General features: G+C 40.9%; 2 protein-coding genes across 3 annotated transcripts in view; both read right to left on the bottom strand.

Annotated features, from left to right (window-relative positions):
• Positions 1–968: 968 nt before the first annotated feature.
• Positions 969–3,631, bottom strand: S1PR1 (sphingosine-1-phosphate receptor 1). Its single transcript, XM_021543291.4, has one exon. The coding sequence runs from the start codon at positions 3,629–3,631 to the stop codon at positions 2,492–2,494; it is 1,140 nt and encodes a 379-aa protein (XP_021398966.1). The 3' UTR covers positions 969–2,491.
• The window catches only part of LOC110477491 (putative oxidoreductase ZK1290.5), a 53,349-nt gene continuing 34,780 nt past the window's right edge, over positions 969–19,537 (bottom strand). Inside the window, exons 5-8 of one of the 2 annotated variants that reach the window (XM_085585936.1) lie at positions 17,224–17,406; positions 16,622–16,681; positions 14,377–14,478; positions 969–3,751 (exon numbers count right to left, since the gene is read on the bottom strand). In XM_085585936.1, coding sequence (XP_085442062.1) covers positions 14,383–14,478; positions 16,622–16,681; positions 17,224–17,406 — 339 coding nt within the window. In that variant the 3' untranslated portion in view covers positions 969–3,751; positions 14,377–14,382. Of the gene's footprint in view, positions 3,752–9,294; positions 9,570–14,376; positions 14,479–16,621; positions 16,682–17,223; positions 17,407–19,537 lie in introns of those variants that run through there. The other variant, XM_021543287.4, reaches the window with a different exon arrangement.

The following is a 19,537-nucleotide window of genomic DNA, read 5'->3' as shown; positions in this document are numbered from 1 at the left end:
AAGTGACTTTATCCCTGGGACAAAACTGTGCTTTCCCTCATGACTGTCAGCACTCAGGGTAAACCATCCCTGCCCAAATGAAGGCCTGAGCCAAGAGACTTTATCTTGTACACAAACACAGATTTGACGCTTTTTTCAGCCCTGCTCAGGTCAGTATTTAAAAGGCTAGGAAGTGAGCACACATGAAATCATTCCTTCCATACGCAGACAGATGGAGAGAAATTCCAGCCTGTTTCCACTCTTTTGTCTTCAGGGCATTTTTGGAATTTCCTTCAGGAAGTGAGGTTATGACCCAGAGCCTTCCTCGGTGAGTAGGCTCTCATTTCCCACAGTAAACTCTGCACAGCGATGACATGCGGTACGAGAAGGTGAGGTTTATCTTCACTCTCCAACTGCATCCGGTATGAGCTCCATGGAACTTAAAAGTAATTCAGAGAGGGAATGGCCAGGAGAAAGGAAATGGAAGTCAAACCTTTGGGAGAAGTAACAACTACACTGCCAGGGTCTTTGCTGGCAACCCAGTGGAGCTGCAACGCTGGCGCAGCTGAGGCCATCATTCTGCGTTTCATAAACTTCCTTTGCAATAAGCTAAGAATTGAACTTATGAATTATATTGGTGATACAAGTGAATCACTTCACTTTTCTACTCTAGGCAGTCACGGTAAAACTAGCAATGGTCTGGTTTTCCTTCTGTTTGCGCTTCATTGGCTGTCAGAGAAGGATTGCTACTGCAGAGATTCTTCTAGTGGTACTTCAGCCATACAGCATATGCTGACAAGAAAGTTATGGTTTGAAATTAATTTTGTATTTTACACAATCCTGTGACATCACACGTTATGTCCCCACAGAATGGACTTAATCCCAGCACGTACTAAAATCACGGAATTCTTTCACTGACTTCTGTGGAAACCATACCTGGTATGAAACCACCACAATAGTACAAAACTGCTACCAATCTGATAATAAAATCATTTAAAAAATCAGTTTATTAATGTTTAGAAGTCAATAAAGCTATGTGCAAATTGAACAATAAAAGTCAGAAACATTTTAAATACTATTTTTAAACCAGAAAAAAAAAAACCCCAACAGTTTAATTGCACTGGAAATTTTACTACAAAGGCAATACATTTTCTTTACAAAATACCAGTCCTAGGAGTTGCTGATGACTGTAGATAAGTCAATTGCTCTCAGCTATCCCAGATACACATTTGTTATAGTAATACTCTAGTTGCATGAAGACTCCTGTATCTTATTTACATAGTACACATTTAACCCCATTAGCACAGGTTAGAAAAATAGAGAAGTAAAAATGTTGCTGTAAAACAAATACATTCAATTTAACGACAGGTACTTCTTCCATGATAAAATACAGACATCTTTGCTGAAATTATAAACATTAATAAAATGTGCCAAAATGTATTGCATTTTGTTATGGAAGTGCATTTATCTATAGTCATTTCACTTCAACTTTCTTTTTATTTTTTCTGAAACCAAACGTACTCTTTTCTGATTTTCCAACTGATCCTTACTTTTGGAAAGACTGTGAACCTGACACTGAAATACCCCTTCAGTTTTTAGCTCTTCTTGCTTAGGCAAAAATCCTACTGTTGCCAATAGTATTTTATACTATTTTGTAGACTTTCAAGTCATCTTGAAGAGAAATGATGTTTAGTTCTTCCTTGCATTTTTCACGATAATGCAGTTTATTTAATGCTATAGAATAAAAAGGCAATCAAAATATGGGGCCAAATGCCATTCTGAGTGACTCCATTAAATCTGACGCAGCCAATGGAATTGTACAGGCGAAAGTAACTTCAGAGTCTAGCTCGTGGTCTTCAAATGTAATACAGACTGACAGCAAAAATTCACAGCTATGATCTTGCTAAGTAAAACCCCAAGACTTTGGACTCTGCAAATAAAACCTTAGGACTTAACTAAAAGCTCTGCAAAATTATGCCAATTATGGTTGTATGTGGTCTAAGTTATATTTGTGTGATCTCTTTCCATGTTATGTACTAAACAAACACACTTCTTACCAACAATACCAGAGCCACCATTAAATTCAGTACAGAAAGATCTTTGTGTCAGTGGTTTGCTGTGAAGAGAAAAAACTTCACATTCTTCTCACAGGAAAAAAAAAAATATTCATTCTCCCTTTCCCTCCTCCCCCTCTCTCTTTCTCTCACACACACCAGGCATCATTTCACCAAGGCATCAGTCTTTCAGAGTTACTAAGGAGATTTCAGGATATGAATGCGCCTGACAATCCTGAGCTGCCTCAGTGCAAAGACAAAACATGCTCCAGGGAAAAAGATTTTCAAGCCAGAACAGTGTGTCCCATTTCTTGAACTCCAGCCTCGCAAGTGCACTGTTTGCCTCATTAGAACTAATGCTACTTGCTCACTCAGCCCAACGCTGCTGCTGTGAGCAGGAGGCGTCCCAGCTCCCTCATTTCAGAGGAAGACTCTGAAATACACCCCCATGGTTACTCCTAAGAAGATGAGGTAACATTGCCCGAAGACATGATGGTTTCAGGATGGTCACCGTCCTCCTTCTGTGGGTGTGAGGAGTTGTCAGACTTACTCCGGCTGAACTCCATCCCCCCAATGATTGGCCGTTTGAATTTGGTCCCAGAATCTGCAGGGGGACATGTGCAGCAGCACAAAATCTTGATGAATGCCCTCCGCATCTCTTTGTTTGTCAAGGTGTAGATGATAGGGTTTGTGGCTGAATTGAGCACGGCCAGTACTAAGAAATACTCTGCTTTGTAGAGGATTGGGCAGGTCTTCACTTTGCACCCCACATCCAGTAAAAGGAGGATGAACAGAGGAGCCCAGCAGGCAATGAAGACACTCAGGACTATGATCACTGTCTTGAGCAAGGCTAGTGACTTTTCTGAGCTCCTGGTAGCTTTGGTAATGTTTTTCCGAAATGTCAGCCTGCGGCTCCTAGTCCTCACCATGGAGTAGATCCTGCAGTAGAGGACCACAATAGATAACAAAAGGCCAGTGAAAACAGTTGTGCAAAAGAGAATATAGTGCTTGTGGTAGAGAGGCAGCACGGTGGAGCAGTTGGACAAGAGGTTCTTGCAGTTCCAGCCCATGATCGGGAGCCCCCCAAGGATTGCGGAGATGACCCAGCACGCACTGATCAGCAAGAAGGAGCGGAAGCTGTTGCTGCCATTGTGGAGTTTCATCTTCAGCATGGTGATGTATCTCTCAATGGCAATGGCCAACAAGCTGAACACAGAAGCTGACAAGGCAACAAACATGGTGCCTTCTCTTACAAACCACTGGTTGGGGGTCAGGCTGTAGGTTTTGTGTCCAGATAGCAGGATGTTGGCAGTGTAAGCCACACCAGCCAGTAAGTCTGAAAGAGCCAAGTTCCCAATGAAATAGTACATGGGTCTGTGAAACTTCTTGGTTTTCCAGATGGTAAGCAAGACAAAAATGTTCTCTAAGATTATAAAGCAGCAAATGATAATAAAAACCACCGACGTCACTTTAATTCCAGTGTCCACACTCTCATTTAGCTTTCCCGTGTAATTATAATGCTCTTTGATGACATAGTTGACATCAGTGTTGGTAGGGTTGCTGGTGACCTTCTGCGGGGCAGTGGTGCCAGAGTTCATGGTGCCTGGCTGGGGACTGCTCCCCCAGCAGCCGCCGGATGGTGACGCCAACCGCAAACCCGGTGGCTGCCCCGAAAATCCTTGGCCCGACACTGCTGCACAGCCTCACAAACTGCAGCCCTGAGAACAAGAGGCATGAAAACCAGACTTAAAAGAAGGAAGACTAAAAATGTAGCAAATGCTAAAGGGTTCAATAATCTGCTGTTTTAACTGTACATCAGAGTAAAAAAATGTATTCATACATGAATCAGTTTCATTCAGCTGGTAAAATACATTTAAAAGGTGGTTAGCTATATTGAATAGGTAAAGCTAATAAGACAAAAAAAGTTCGGTCATGCAGAACTGAACAAGTTGGAGTCAGCAAGGACTGTATTACTGGACTTCTTCCAGCACAAAAGATCTCAAAGCTCTCCAGCAGTAAGTTCTAGTCTTTTTTTCTTCAGTGAGAAATACAACAGCAGAGATTAAAAATGGGAAAGGGCTTGCTTGATGAGATTTAACTCTAAATGTACAAAAGTTTGCACAGAAATTACTTGACACAGACCCGTATTCTCCTTCCATTAATAAAGTCTGAATACACTTTGGAAGGGGATAGTTATGCAATTTACTGATGCCATCTCAAACAGTGGTAAATTCACTGATGTAAATATACACAAGAAATCATCTCAAAGCTGTAAACAGCTTAAGGGGTGCCCTTGCTAAATACAAGTAAGAATATGCTTTACAAAGCCCACAGCAGTAAAAAGTTAAGAAAAACAAGAAAAATATGGAATTAAGCTGAAGAGCAAGCCCATTCCATGGATCTAAAAGTAAGAATGTCAAAAAACCCCCTTGCATTTAAATAACTAGTATTGCAAGCTTTTGAAGTGGGCATAATTAAGTAATACACATATAGAGGAAACCCCCTTTACATATAAAGGTTTTGTAGAAGTACATTTAAAAATAATTAAACCCATAATATCAGGCAAGGAAAGAAGAACAGGCAGATTTGCTAAATTACAGCCTAAGCGGGGCAAGGCAGTGGGTTCGGCTCCCTACACTATTCCCGGGCTCCGGTCTGCATCGCTCCCGGGCATAAAAGTGCCATCGCTCCTGTCCCGCACCGCTCCTGTCCCGCACGGCTCCGGGGCTCCGACTCGCAGCGCTCCGGCTCCGCTTCGGTCTCCGCGCGCGTGGCTCCCGTCCCGCACCGCCTCTGCCGGACGCGGCAGCAGCCGGGCACGCCGGCGCCCAGGTAGCCTCCTCCCCACCCCGTCTGGTTTGTGTCGCGGCCCCGGGGGTCGCGCCGAGCGGGGACCGCAGCGCTGGGACTTGAGGCGTCCCCGCGTTGCGGGGACTGCGCGGCCGCGGCTCCCCGAGCCTTACCTGGCTCAAGCGCGGCGCGGAGCCCAGACCGGCCCCGCACATCTTGCGTGCCCGCGGAGCAACTCCGGTGGGCGGGCTAGGGGGCTCGGTGGTTTTAATGTTTTGTAGCTGCTGCTCTCCACCCTCATTTCCGATTCCCGTGTCTTCCCTGCGTGCCCAGCCCAGCCCAGCCGGCGGGACAGCCCGCCCACCGCCCCACCCCGCGAGCCGCGGCGCTGCCGTGCCCGGCTGGTGCGGAGCCCGCGGGGAGCAGCGGCCGGCTCGGGAAGGCGTGAGGCGAGGAGCTGCCCCGGGGGACCCGCTCGCCCCGCCGGGCCGGGGGGCGCCGCGGCCGGGCTGCAGCCGTCCCTGACCTGGGAGCCGCCGCCTCCCGCCGCCGGGCGCACCCGGCATTCCGGGGAAGGAGGTGCTGGCACGGCCCGGCGGCTCCCAGCGCGGCTCCTGCGGGCTGCCGGGGGCAGCTTCCCGCCCGCCCGGCTTTCCTGCCCCCCGAAAGGTTATGGCCAAAGGCAGCGTCCCGTATGCTACCTCCGTTCCCCCTCTTAGAGGACAGTGTAAGTCCTGTTTAAGGAAACACCCGAAAGAAGCTCTTCCATTTTCTCACTACAAGCAAGGTGTTTTTGCCGTGGCAGGCCCGGTGGCTGCCACCCGCACTCGTGGCCCGCAGTGACTCACCAGCGGCTCCCCCGGGGAGGCAGCAGCCCGATGGGGCGAGGATGGTGCCAGGCTGCACTCTGCGGGGAAGAAGCCAGAACTGGCTCATGGGGGATAAACTCAGTTCCTGCCACTGTCAAACAGCACCAGGTGTTGGTGTTTCCACATGAAAAAATAAAACCAAACCGAAAAAACAACAAAAACCAAAATACACAAAACACCCCAAAACAAAACAAACCCCAAACAAACCCAAACAAAAAAACCCCAACCGATAACCCCCCCAAAAAACCAAAAATCCTCAAAACTAACCTCTGCATGTTCAGAGGATGCTGTAAAACAACTATGTTTGAAAGTATGAAGAAAAGTTTTTAATGCATTTTTTTCAGAAACAAAACTGGCAATGGCAACTACTTAACACTGTTACCACTGTATCATATTGTATATTCTTTTTAAAAGAAAAATCACCTTTGGCATATGTGAAATGCCAGCTCTGGTATATTCTAGTTGTTGCACTTACTGCAGAAATTTCCTCTTCCTTCCTTGCTCTGCTCTTGTTAACTCCAAATTGAAATGTAAAATAATATCACAATAGGCCAAAGCGCAATAAATTGGGTCTTTCAGTTTAAAGTATTGTGCCCATCAATTAGCTGTAGCAGTTGTTATGGGGAAGCAGCTTTCCTCTGAAAGACAGTACAAGTATTCTACCCTCAGGAAGAGGGTCCCTCTCTTATTTATGCTAATAGTCATGCTTCAACTGCTCCACACCCGTCCCAGAATGACTCAGATAAATTACACTGGCAAACAGACATTTACTCTTCTACCACAAAGCTAGAAACTTGAAAAGATATTTAGCCTCCTGAGAGCCTGGAGGAAAATGCAGCCGTTAAGTCACAACTGTCAGAAAATGCACGAGATAAATCATGCTTGAGGCTGACATATGTATCCCCTGCAACTGCCTGACATACCCCAGATATTTCAAGCTTTCCCCCTTATTTATCTAATACATAGAAAATACTAAATAAAAGTGCATTAATTAGGCATTTTCTTCTAGGAAATAATTTTTACATAATTTTAAGTAAGAGGAACATATTAAAGGAACATGCTTTAATTAAAGGATAGAATGATTCAGGGTTTCATTAGTCAGATGTGCAGGCTTTCATGTCCAGGCTATTGGCTACCAGCTGAGAGGATACCATCTCAGAGATGTGACATTCAGCAAATTAATTGTCAGAGCCTGTGTAAAATTACAGAACCACAGAATGGTTTGGGTTGGAATGGAAGACCTTAAAGATCACCCAGTTCCTACTCCGTTGCCATGGGTGGGGGCATCTTCCACTAGGTTAGGATGCTCAAAGCCCCATCCAACCTAGCCTTGAACATTTCCAGGGATGGGGACATCCACCCTTTCTTTGGGCAACCTGTTCCAGCAAAGAAATTCTTATCAATATTGAAACTAAGCCCACTGTCTTTCAGTTTGAAGCCATTCTCTTGTCCTGACACTACATGTTCTTGTAAAAAGTCCCTTTCCAGCTTTCCTGTAGGGCCCCTTTATATTCTTAAGCACCACAAGAAAGTAACTGCAGAGCCTTCTCTTCTCCAGACTGAAAAAACCCATCTCTCTCAGCCATTCCTTAGAAGAGGTGCTCCAGCCCTGTGATCATTATTTGCATCTTTCCTCCGGACCTGCTCTGACCATGTCTGGTCCATGTCTTTCCTGTGCTGAGAGCCCCAGAGCTGGACACAGCACTGCAGGTGGGGCCTGACCAGAGCGGAGCAGAGAGGCAAAATCCCTTCTTGCCTTGACCTGCTGCCCACAGTCCTTATGGTGCAGCCTAGGATACCACTGGCTTTCTGGGCTGCAAACTCACACTTCAGGCTCATGTCCAGACTCTTATCCACCAGCACCCCCAAGTCCTTCACATCTGCCTCTCTTACCGATAGTGATACAGGGAGTTGTCCAACACGGGTGCAGCACTGGGCAAAATATGCAGGCAATTTCAGTTCCATTCCAAAAAGTGGGTACTTGTATCACAAAAGGCATCGTTAAACTTAGATGACCACATACATTTACAGCCTTCTTGACACCTTGGCACTGAGGAAACTGAAACATAGCTTCACTCTTCACAGGTAAATGGAGGCAGATCAGCTGGATTTGCACTGAAGGCTTTCTAAACCCTCAGAGAAGATAGGTTAACATAGCTCAACTGCACAGGTTCTAACCTGCTTACAAGGACTGAAACACAAACATGGGACTACTCAGGTTGGTCCAGCCAACTCTACCAAAACTGTAGTTGCTGGTAAGTGTTTAGCAAGGGGGTTTAAACCAGGGTTAAACTCCAGTCTCACCAGGAAAACAAGCCACCAACAGAATGAGAACTCTTTCTCAGTGCCGTGTCCACTGATAAGGAAGCTTGCACTTCTACTACAGAAATCCAGTGTATACATGGCTCCTCAGAGAACTCGATTCTGGAATTGCCCATGGTCAGAATAAGGAGAAAGAACAACACAATGTTATTAATGCATTTCAGAAATAACCAGAATGCAGGTCTCTGTCAAATGCCAGCAGAAAGGCTGTGCACATCAGGACACCAACCTGACACAGAACAGACGCCTCACCTGGCTAAACTGGTTAAAAAAATGCTCTGTGACATGTCTACTAGCACAAAGAGAAAGACACATTCTTCACAGGGATCCTGAGTATGTATATGCTCTTAGATAGTTTCCAGGATGAGCAGAAACTCACATTATAGGGAATGGCATGAACAACAACAAAATAACACTGACTGTGTGTGACAACCCAAGTTCTTGTGGAACTTCCAGTGAGAGCTTAGCTTGGTCAGGATTGCAGAAACATGGCTAGTCACAGAGCTATTTCCTTGCAGGAAAATGCTTTGATCTTGTCAGAAAAGAAGCTGTAAGCTGGGGTCCACCCAATGCCTGCATATCAAAAGACTGGTGGCCTCTGACACCACCAGACCCAATTCTCCCAGTGCAGCTGGACAGCTCACAATTGCATCAGAGGAGTGTCTGAACACTATCCATCTTGAAAAGATAGTGACAATCCCTGCAAGGGAGATTAGCAAAGGATTTTTCTCCAACACATCATTCTTCTGCACTTTTCAAAAGACTTTGTCCATATAAGCAAAAACTACTTTTATTCATCCCGATGTAGCTTAGGTCACAAAGGGAGACAATCCTCTCTGAAGTGCTGGGGCATGACAGGAGATCTGTGAAACAGTACCAAATTGCAGGTTTGGTCACCAAGAAAATATCAAGAATGGCCTGCAGAATCCCCCAAAATTCTCTTGACTGGAAGAAATAAAAAAGTTGGATTCATTGTTCTGCTGCAATCCCTGAACAAATATTCCGTATTTTGAATCATTTGTCAAGATTTACATACATTGTACCATGCTCTTACATACCTTCAAGTAATTAATACTTTTCAAAATCTGGAAGTAAAAAAATACACCTAATTAATGTGTTCAGATGGGTTCCAGTGACACCTTAAATGAAGTACATGCAGGCAGAAGAAAATTATAATATCGTGAGATAACTAACCCATACTGGGAGACTATACGGGAAAGTTCTAAGAAAGCAAAAAAGACACTGAAGGTATTTCTGCATCTGTAAGAAAGCTACAAACAGTAAATTAAATTATTTTATTAATTTGTTAACATAAGAGTAACTACAAACCATTTATACTGATTCTTGAGTATACTGCCTGCCTAAGAGAACAATTCAGATTTATTGTTCAGTTTAAAATTAATTAATGTTCAGGTTACATCACTTTTCCAGTTTAGAACAATCTGGTTTTAAATTATTCTTTCCACAGGGAGTATGTTAGATGAATTAATTTTCTGTTGATATTCACAGTATTAAAAAATTCCATATCTTCTTTCTTTAGATTAGAATCAAAAACCTGGTTTGAAGGAAAAAAAAAAGTAATGAGAACATTGCAAAGATTAAAGCACACATATTTTTTCAGTATTAGTATTCTGTAACTTAGATTCTATAACTGAGGTCTGGTTTTAAGTGCTTGATATTGACAAATGATATTAATTAAATGGCCTTTTTTTTTAAAAAAGGCAATTGTAAAAAGTTTACTAGATACATTTTTGTGAGAATCTGCACTTTATTTTTAGCCCACTAAGCTGAATATATTACTAGGAAAAGCTCAAGTCTGAAGGGAAAGAATTGAAGTAGTTGAGAAAGTGACATGCAATAGTTTGCATGGATATCATTGTACCCAAAAGTCTAACACACTCTAATATATGGAGCAATCATTAATAGGATGATAAAATTGCTAATACACTCTTGAACTTCCCACTAGTAGCTCAACTACAGGATGTTTCTCAAAGGGCACTGGCTGGCCAGGCCACTGTCAGGGTCACACAGATTCCACCCGGGCACAGCGATGAGCTCTGCTGCAGCCCGTCCCTGTCCCTGCCGGGCTCTGAGCAGCCGCTCCGGCCTGACACACGGCACAGCGCTGGGGATCAGGGCACACGCTCAACATTTGCTTTCCAGCCTGCACACATCTTACTGGAGGCTGCAAAAGTTATAAAACTAGGTACAGAACAAGTCTCCCAACACAGCAACACAAAAAAAATTATCAGAAAGTTGTCTTATCTGTTATTTCTACCCAATGCACAATTGGGAGAGGTGAGCTTCAAAGCTTTGGGAGGGGTGTGGCAATGTGGAAAGAGTTAGTTGCTTTGGATTCAATCAGTAGCAGCAAGAGCTCCACCACCTTTACCCCCATTTTCAAAAGTATGGGTTAACCACAGAGGTGTGAATATTATGCAGTCGGCTTGGCCTAGTAGATTTGTGAACTCAAAAGCATACAGTTTATTTTCTACTCAGAAAATAATGCCTTGGAAGTCATGTTGGGGGAACAGGTGTGATAGAAACACTTCTGCAGCCCGATTAAAAAAATTCCTGAATATTCACTTTAAAAACCCATTTCCATTATTCTCCTATGAAACATTTTTAGGTGTCTTCATCTCCAGTAATATAAGAGATGAAAACCAGAAAGAAAAAAGAAAAATAGGAGAAGGAGCTACTCAGAGTCAGGCAGGAAGCTACTTGGCAGCACAGAAAATGGCCTCACCCTTTCCACTGGCTTTTAGTTTATATTTTTCTTTTCCTTATTTGTTTCAAGAGTTTCCTTCCATTAGGAGTCACAGAGCTCTTGCAAAGGCAGCTGACTGCATTTAGGTAGATAGCACTGATAAATTGCATCTTATTTTAAATAATGGTTTATTGGGACACAGTGAAAAGGAGTGTCCCAGTCAGTCACTACCATAAATGACATAATGATAGGGAAGAAAAAGTGCCTTCAGTTTTCTGGTGTATTCCCAGATCCTACTGGTAAGACGATGAGTTACAAAGAAGAAATGGATGCATTGATGTATCTTTAAAAAGGTCACTGTAGAAAGGTGAACAAATTTTCTCTCTAGGGGAAGTTTGTTTTACAGAAATAAGAACAAGAGGAAGAATTTCAACCCTGGAGAAGAATGTGCATATAATTCCAAGAATTCACTTGAGGGATAAATTCTGAGTTTAAAACAGCAAAATCTTTAAAATGAGCACCTCTAGGCTATCTGACCAAAGAAGAAATAAAAAACAGAAATAAACTTTCTGGTTTTATATGTCCAGAACTTTTATACTCTTTTGGTCTTCTGTGTTCTATGTCTCTTATCATAAATTACTCCTCCCTGCTATTCCTAAATCTCGTTAGTGTTCACTTGTCAATTTCTTATTAGTTGTCTTATTTCTTTGACCAATGTTGGAAGTACTTCAGAAAGGTTTATTTAGATGAGGTTATGTGCACTTACTCTTCAGCAGCCCTTGCTTAAGAATTATTACTGCCAGAATAATACCAATGTAGTTGTAGACAGGAACATAAAATATGAATCCACTGAGTCTGTCTTTCCTTCTGCAACTTCACCAAAAGTAAAAGAGGACTTGCTCAATTATTCTAAATTAACAAACTGTAAAATTTGTGAATACCTCAGTCAAAGGAAGAGGCTTCAGTGAACTATCCCAAGGCCACAAGAGATAACAGGGTTTCAGTCTCTTGGGCAATTATAGCTTCTAACAGGAAACAATGGCTATTAGTGAGGCACAATGTGCAAAACTGCTCATCACACCTGGGAGAAAGATAGCTTGAGTCAGCACTTAAAATCTTATGTCGTCTCAAATTACACCTCACTTAGTACATTGCTAAATTAAACTCTTCTGTAGTTCTAAGGGCACTAATTGGCAGCAATGGAAATTTTAGGAAAGATTACAAAATAATAATGAAAAAAACCCACCACAGAGAAAAATCCTGAACCAACAACAATTCACCCTGAACATAATTAGAAAAGTAGCAGATTAAAACTGTAACTTGCCCCAGCTACTCCTTAAGAAGAATGCTCTTTTAATAATACTATTCCTGATTATTCCTCTCATTACTCACTGAACTGCTTAGAAACCATGACCTAGCCTGAGAAAATGGTGGCTTGCCTTTCTCGCAAAAGCAGGTGCAGACACCAAAAACCAAAAACATTGTAAAATCTCTTTGACAGAAGGAACACTGAAATATATTAATGAACTCACAGCCATTCTCACACTACCCTGTGTGGGGCATTGGCAAGAAAATCTGGTTAAATTTCAATTAGCTCAGAACAGGGAGGTGGTCAGTCAGAATCAAGTGCAAAACCCTGTAAGTGTTGCAACGAGCATGGAGCTTTAACCATGTAGTCCTAAGTGACACTGTTCTGGTAACACTGGAGCTAGAATTTGCTAGCCAACATAAATACTTGGTTCCTTTGACACATCATTTATGTTTGAAGCAGTATATTGATGTGATGTCTCTTTCTTTAGAGAGAACTAGAGGTGAAACTCCAGCCTGTGTTTTGTAAATTCTTAGAAAGTCATCACTGCCAAAAGCCGTATTTAGGAAATATCAGGCACATGACTCACTTCTAGTCCTTGTTTCATTGATTCAGATACACTGTGAAGGAAGGAGTCCCTCAACAGCACAGTTTGCATTTTTTTCATACTTCTAAGGCATTGTTCTTTTCAAAAGCAGTATTAGCTGATAGCCACTGGTAGAAAGGTTTATTTCTGGACAATCTTTCCAACTTTCACTTAGTCATTGCCACAGTTTTATGCAAAAGCTAAGAGAAACGCCTAAAAATTTTATAAATGAGCCTTACTGCCTGAAACTCTTGAACCCCTCATCACAACAGCTGAGCCAGAGCTCAGGTACAGAGCTGTTTTTAGACACCAAGAGTGGCATTCCCAGATACTGGAGCCACTCAGACTGCAGGCCATGCTTGAAACTAGAAAATAACCTTGCTCTGGAGATTGTGTATATTTCTCAGAACACCACACTGTGAAGGTATTAGTGAGCAGCATTTCATACAATATCTTGTTTTTCATAGAAACTATTCCAGAGGCAAATCTAGACAAATTTTTGTGGACAAGTTTACCAGAAAAAAAACTAGACAATAATTCTGAGAAGTTGTTATCTAAAAGGTAAATTTGTCTGGATTTTAGCCAAGCTGTATAGAAGCTCTACACTTTGAGGAAAAACAATGCAGGCTAGAACATGTGATTGCTGTAAGCCACTTCTTGATAAAAAAGCTAAGGAGCTTTGTTTCACAATATGACTAAAGCAGAACAGCACTGGGAAAACTGCCTCAGGAAGTCCACACACAATATAAATCATAATCAGATTTTCCATACCTTTCTAGACACAGGAACTCCTAAAATATCAAACCAGTGTGACTTAGTTGAATACTAAGCCAATAGATTCGGCAGGCATATTTCTCAAAACCGATCTGTGAGCTACATTTATCCATATTCGTTCTCTCTATAGAGACACCTATTTTATAAGAAAATCTGAGGAACTGTATAGTCTCTTAATGGGATTTCCTGAACAAACCCAAAATGAAATCTAAACTAATTCTCACAAAAAGCTATAAAAACTCACCCCAATTTCCAGTAATTAGTAATAAAGATGTATTTTTGGCTCTTGGAGCTTGCTCACCTCTTGGCCCTGCAAATAGTTTATTTGTGCCTGGACTTGGCTGGAAAGATTTCTACTTTGGTTTATCTACAGGCTAGTAACTAATATGCATAGAATTCTCTGAGTCAATGCCATAGTAATGCTGTGATATGCATAAAACTTTCTTGGTGATCCTCAGAAATTGTGTATTGCAATTAAATTATATTTTTGATTGAGATGTGCAGTCTATTGTACACCATAAATGCTGTTATGATAAAGTCATGAACATTTTTTTATCCATTTTTTTCTTCTTCATATATTGTATCTCTCAAAGTATTTGAAAAATTATTTCATACCCAATACCTATATTGCACTCTAACAGGTAGCACTTTTGCCCTATATTTTTCAAGGAGTATCTCCTCATTTGAATTAAACAGCCTGATGCTGTTTAATATATAAAGGGTCTGTGGTATAAATAGTCTTTGCATGGACTTCAGTGCACTGTGGAACAGCATTTGAGATGGAAATCTAAAATCTCTCTGAGGGTTGTACAAAAGTGTTACCCTCAAAAAGATCTTTTGTCTGTTGCCTATATTCAGGATTTCAAATCAGTCATCATTATTAGCAGACATCATTATCTTGATTAGATTCTTACTGTAACCTTCTCTGAATTAAAATTACGTGGTGTGACTCACTGATTCCCGAGAAAGCAAAAAAAAGCTCAAACCTTGATTCACACAATAGAAGTTGGATCCCAGGAAACATGTCTCCCATCATGCATTCCATTCAGAATTTCAACATCATCCTCTGCTATTGTAAAATCAAACACCTGTGGGAATGCATATATAGTTAACATCATGAACACAGAGAGAATCAACAACCTCAGAGATATTCTAGTATTTAACTGACCAATATTCACTTAAAAGTGAGGCCCAATTTTTATATATTTTTCTTTCAGAAAATTCTTATATTTTGTCCTAGAAAAATACTCCATCAAGTTGACAGGCTCCATTGAGTCTTTTGCTCCTTTAGTGACTAATTTTTATATGCAGACTATGTTAAGATGGTTTTGTAGCACTCTGGCCTCAGGCAAGGATCCAAGACAAAGGTAGTATCAAAGCTGTTTTTGACAGCCCTCTCTATTGTCACTGCCAGAGGTAGGTATAGGACTATCCTGACAGAAATCCCTTTGGAAGAATTAGCTCAGTATTTCACTTACATCCCAATGTTCAGTTTAGAGGGTTACAGTTCTCTTTCTCAGATCTTTAGACAAAGAGAATTTTTAGAAGGCACCAGGACATTCAAAAAGCTAACAAGCCATAGGCTGTGTCTGTCTGTTCTATGACTCTAACAAAATTCTCACAAATCAGCTAAATACAGAAAAAGTGCTACAGTGCCTCAGTACTAACTCAAACTTGAAAGCAATTACCTGTCTTCAAACATGGGTTCTTACAGCCATTGCCTTCTCCTGTGGCCATACCTGCTATGTGAATGATGGTGCCAATGCTTTCTTAGCAGGTGTCCTATTGAGACGTTATCATCAGGAAGTTGCTTCTGTTCTCTTTGTCAGAGCTCCTCTGTGCTCAGTAAAAAGATTGTGTGGAGCCTGAACTGTAGCCAAATGAGCTCCTCCCATCCTGCATTATCCAGCAACAGTTTTCTGGAATGATCCTTGTAATCAAATCTCAGTGCTCTTTCAAGCCTTTTAAGCTTAAACCAGGGAGCAGTCCCAGAACTAGAAACCCTATGTATTATATACTGAGGGTTTAATGAGGACCAGTGTGACCAGAAGTGGTATAGACAGGCCAACACAGAAACATGAGGGAAAGAAAAAGAAGGGAGGTGTGATAAACAACACTCAATGACTGTGCCAGTTGTCACCTCTGTCCATCTTAAATGTTTACAGTTTGAATTGTAACACATTCCCTGAGTTGCGTGAAATGAATTGGTGGTGCCATAGAGTAAACTCTGTAAAAAATGAAATTAATCTAGATTTCAAATATTACTGGAGAAAATTAAAGTACAAGGAAGGCTTTTCAAACTGGTTTTGTTCTCTGATCTAGTTCCCACAAGCAGCTGTGCTTGTACCACAGAAGGCTGTGTGAATGTCAGAATTAACAGTCAAAGCCTGAGCTGTACAAACAGGCCACCAGCAGAAATTCTCATTACATGTATATGGATTCACACCTTCACACACACAGAGAAGGATAAAAATAGCAGATGGAACATTCATGTCTTCTTGCAAAGTTTCTTCTAGATTTGCCACAGTAGTTCATACCCCTTTGATATTTTTGGAAATAAGTTGTGGTTTCACCTACCCTAAAGAAAGAACTCTTGCAGATTAGAGAAATAGAGACGCAAAGCAAGTAATGAATGAAAACTATTTGGTATGAAAAGAAAATTAAAAAAAGGTGCAGGGGAGGAATCACACTGCCAATTATCATTCATTTCCACTTTTCTTTCTCCAGCCCCTTCATGCTTTTCTGAACATTGAGTAGAAGGAGAAGACAGGGGAAGAGTCAGGACAGGCAGGACTGTGATTTCCTTGGAAGGTCTTAATGTTGGAGCTATCCCCAAGTGAGTTTTAAAGCTTTCATAAACGGTTATGTATAACATCCAAACTCCCTCCATTTGACCTATGTGGCTATCACAAAAAGAATGTAACCATAACCAGATTAGGATGTTCTATAACCAGACAGGTAATAACTAGAACTACTAATGACAAAAATCAACTACAAATGGTCTTCTGTGGATTTTTATTTATATACAGTAATTTTCTCTCCAGGTCTTTTCTGATATTTGTAAGTTACAGTTTTTTTCCTACATTGTGGTCATTTCATGATACCATCATTTGCCAATTTTGACTGAGTTACCCCAGTACAAAACTGGAAAGGAAAATGGGAAGGCAACCCAAAATATTAACAACTCTTACTTGGATGTTAGCCAGGCTTAAGTGCTTAACCAAATCTTACCTTGCAGTTTTCCTCTATCCGTTCTGCCTTTGTTGACTTTGGAATAGTGACAATCCCATTCTGAAAAGAATTATGTTTCTCATCAATAAAATTTGCAGATTTTAAGAAAATTATATATCTTCAAGCCATTACAATAAATTCCTCACATCTTCTGAGGTTCTAATTTCATTTTCTGGGGGACACTGACATTTTTCCATGCCATTTGCAACTGCAGTTATATACACTGTGTTGATTTCTGACACACTACATGGTTTATATCAACTTAATACATTATTTCACTGCTTAGTACTTTATATTCTATATACTTTATATAGAAATGGAATTATGAGGGATACTGCTTGTAACATTTACTTTGGAAACACTTCTTAATGGTGTTTCTTATTCTCTACAACCAGATTATTTATAATACTTAATGCTTTAAATACTGGCATGATTTGTGTACTACATTCTAAATTTCCAGTACAGCCACCAGTTCACACAATATCAACATACTGAAAGCAGAAACACCTTCTGTACAAATTCTGGTTTGATGAACAAACCCCAAACTATTTGCATTTTTTTCCTGAGAAAAAAGACACATTTTTATTACCACCCTCCATTACCTGTATGCTCCAGCGTATGCAAATCTGTGCTGGAGTTCTGCCGTACTTCTTTGCCAGCTGAATTACAGCAGGATGAGTGAGTGCTTCACCTTTGGCTAAAGGACAGTAGCCTTCAAAAACAATATCTCTGCTCCTACAATAATCAACCAGCTCCTGAGGTCTTTGGAAAGGGTGGTATTCAACCTTAGATAAATAGAAATAAACTTCAGGTAAAACCCCTGAAAATAAATTTCATAGAAAACATCCATGAAAATTAAAATTACTTTTCTCCTGTTTTAAAGATAGAACATGAGTGATGTCATTGCTTCTGGGAAGTAGATGAAAGGTATTAGTTTTACAAGATACAAGAAGGGTATTAATCACATATTTTAACAGTAATTGGCATAAAAAGTTAACTGTATTTTATGTTTGCCTCAGAAACAAGGTACAGTTGTCTGTCTGACCTGCAGCTGGACTTTCACTATATACAAATGCACAATGGAAGTCAGCATCAAGTCATTTTTATTGATACTCTGAGACTACTTTCTCTTCCCCAAATCTATGTTCTTTCCCGCTTCTTTACTAATGATTCTTTCTAATGATCTTTGAATTGCCCAGTCAAGGGGAGGATGTTGAGCAGGGGCTGGGTTTGCAAGCGACCAACCACAACAATTTGCTTAGGATGAGGACCTGACCTTGGAAGCAAATCCTGTTGGCATGGATTGCACATGGCAAATCCTGCATTCTGTGTGTGGTGTCACCATCAGCTTGTGCAGAGAAGCAATCATGCTGTGGAATTGATGTGTGAAGGGAGACCCTTTGTAGGAAGGAAGATCAGAATTGCCACGAACCAATTAAAAGAGGAAAACTAACAAGCTACAAAGACATTGCTGTTGGAAGCAAAAGGAAAAACAAGTTATTGGACAGTAATAATCTCAGAGGAGAGACATATTCTGGCATGTAGCTAAAACAAGAAAAGAAACTCTGTAATGTTCCTTAATAAGTTATTTAAATAAGTATTTCACAGTCTATTCATTGTAAGAAGCATACATTACTCTGCATTTAGATGAAAGTGGGTAGTGTTTTCTTTAACAAAATACAAAATCATGTGATGTATTTTTGTGACTGGTCATCAGCATTGTTCCAGGGATTGAACTCTTACGCATTTTGAAGAAAAATACTCTTCTGAGCAATCACCTCAATACGTGGAATCTGGAAAATTTCTTCTGCCACAAAGAGGACAAATGAACATTTCCTGTTTCTCATCTTTAGTACATGTTGTCTTTTCAAACAACAATAGTCAGGAACAATAGGCTGGCAGTCATTCAATATGAGCTAAGAAAAAACTGTGCCCCTGGAAGGCTGGGCTGAGTCAGCCTTAAGCTGCTATGATCTAAATTACTAGGTGGACTTGGGAACAAGGTTCAAGCAGCAGACATCCATGTCTTCAACCTTTGATGTTTCTTGACCTTTGAGTACCCTTTGTATTTCATGTTTGTATGTGTAAGAGCAGTGCTTAGGTCATACAGTTATTCACTTGTTTGCACCTGAGCTGGATACAAAATATTCTCATTGTATCTATGCAAAACTACGAGGGGAAAAGTGAAAGAGCAAACCAGGTGTATCACTGGATTAATAAAAGAATAATAAGCAATTTTAACAGTTCTTTACATTAAGTATAGCAAATAACGTAGCTCAGAAAATATGAAATAAAAAATTATGTACTTAGGACAAATGCTGAAACATTGGCAGTGCCTCTATGTGATTTATTCAACATTTATTACTAACTAAACTGCAAGTAGAATTTACCTGCTGGTCTAGTAAGACTACAGGCAGCACAGTTCCAGGTTACACCAGAAATGTTCAAATCAAGAGCAGTATGCTGAGATATCACCCGCCTGCTTCACAAGCAGAATACATAGCAACAACTACTTCCCATCTGGAAAGATCATACTTTATGGCTTTCACTGAATCCAGAGACTCCCAATTTTAAGGAATTGAATTTTTGACATTTTGACACATGCAGTTTTGTGTTGACGGAAGCAAGTATTTTTCTTCTTAAGTATATTACTAAAATAATAAAATGCATCAAATAAAATAAACAATTTTGATTTTTTTTTTTTTTTAAATTAGAACATTCTGGAAGCTTCTAGCAGCATCTGAATGCTAGGCACTAGGATCCTGAGCTACAAGAGGCATAAGGTGAGTGGTCAACATATGCTTCCCCTCAAAATAACAATTCTTGCTTCCTGTCTTGCCCCACCCTTGCTATTTTTGTCACCAGACTTTTTTCAGGGAAGGGCTGTCATGTGATGGCAGAGGAAGATCTTGATTA

This window comes from Lonchura striata, chromosome 8, assembly GCF_050655825.1.
Source record: "Lonchura striata isolate lonStrDom1 chromosome 8, ASM5065582v1, whole genome shotgun sequence".
Lineage (NCBI taxonomy): Eukaryota > Metazoa > Chordata > Aves > Passeriformes > Estrildidae > Lonchura > Lonchura striata.
Note: the sequence above shows the minus strand (reverse complement) of the source record. Positions and strands in the feature narration are given on the sequence as shown.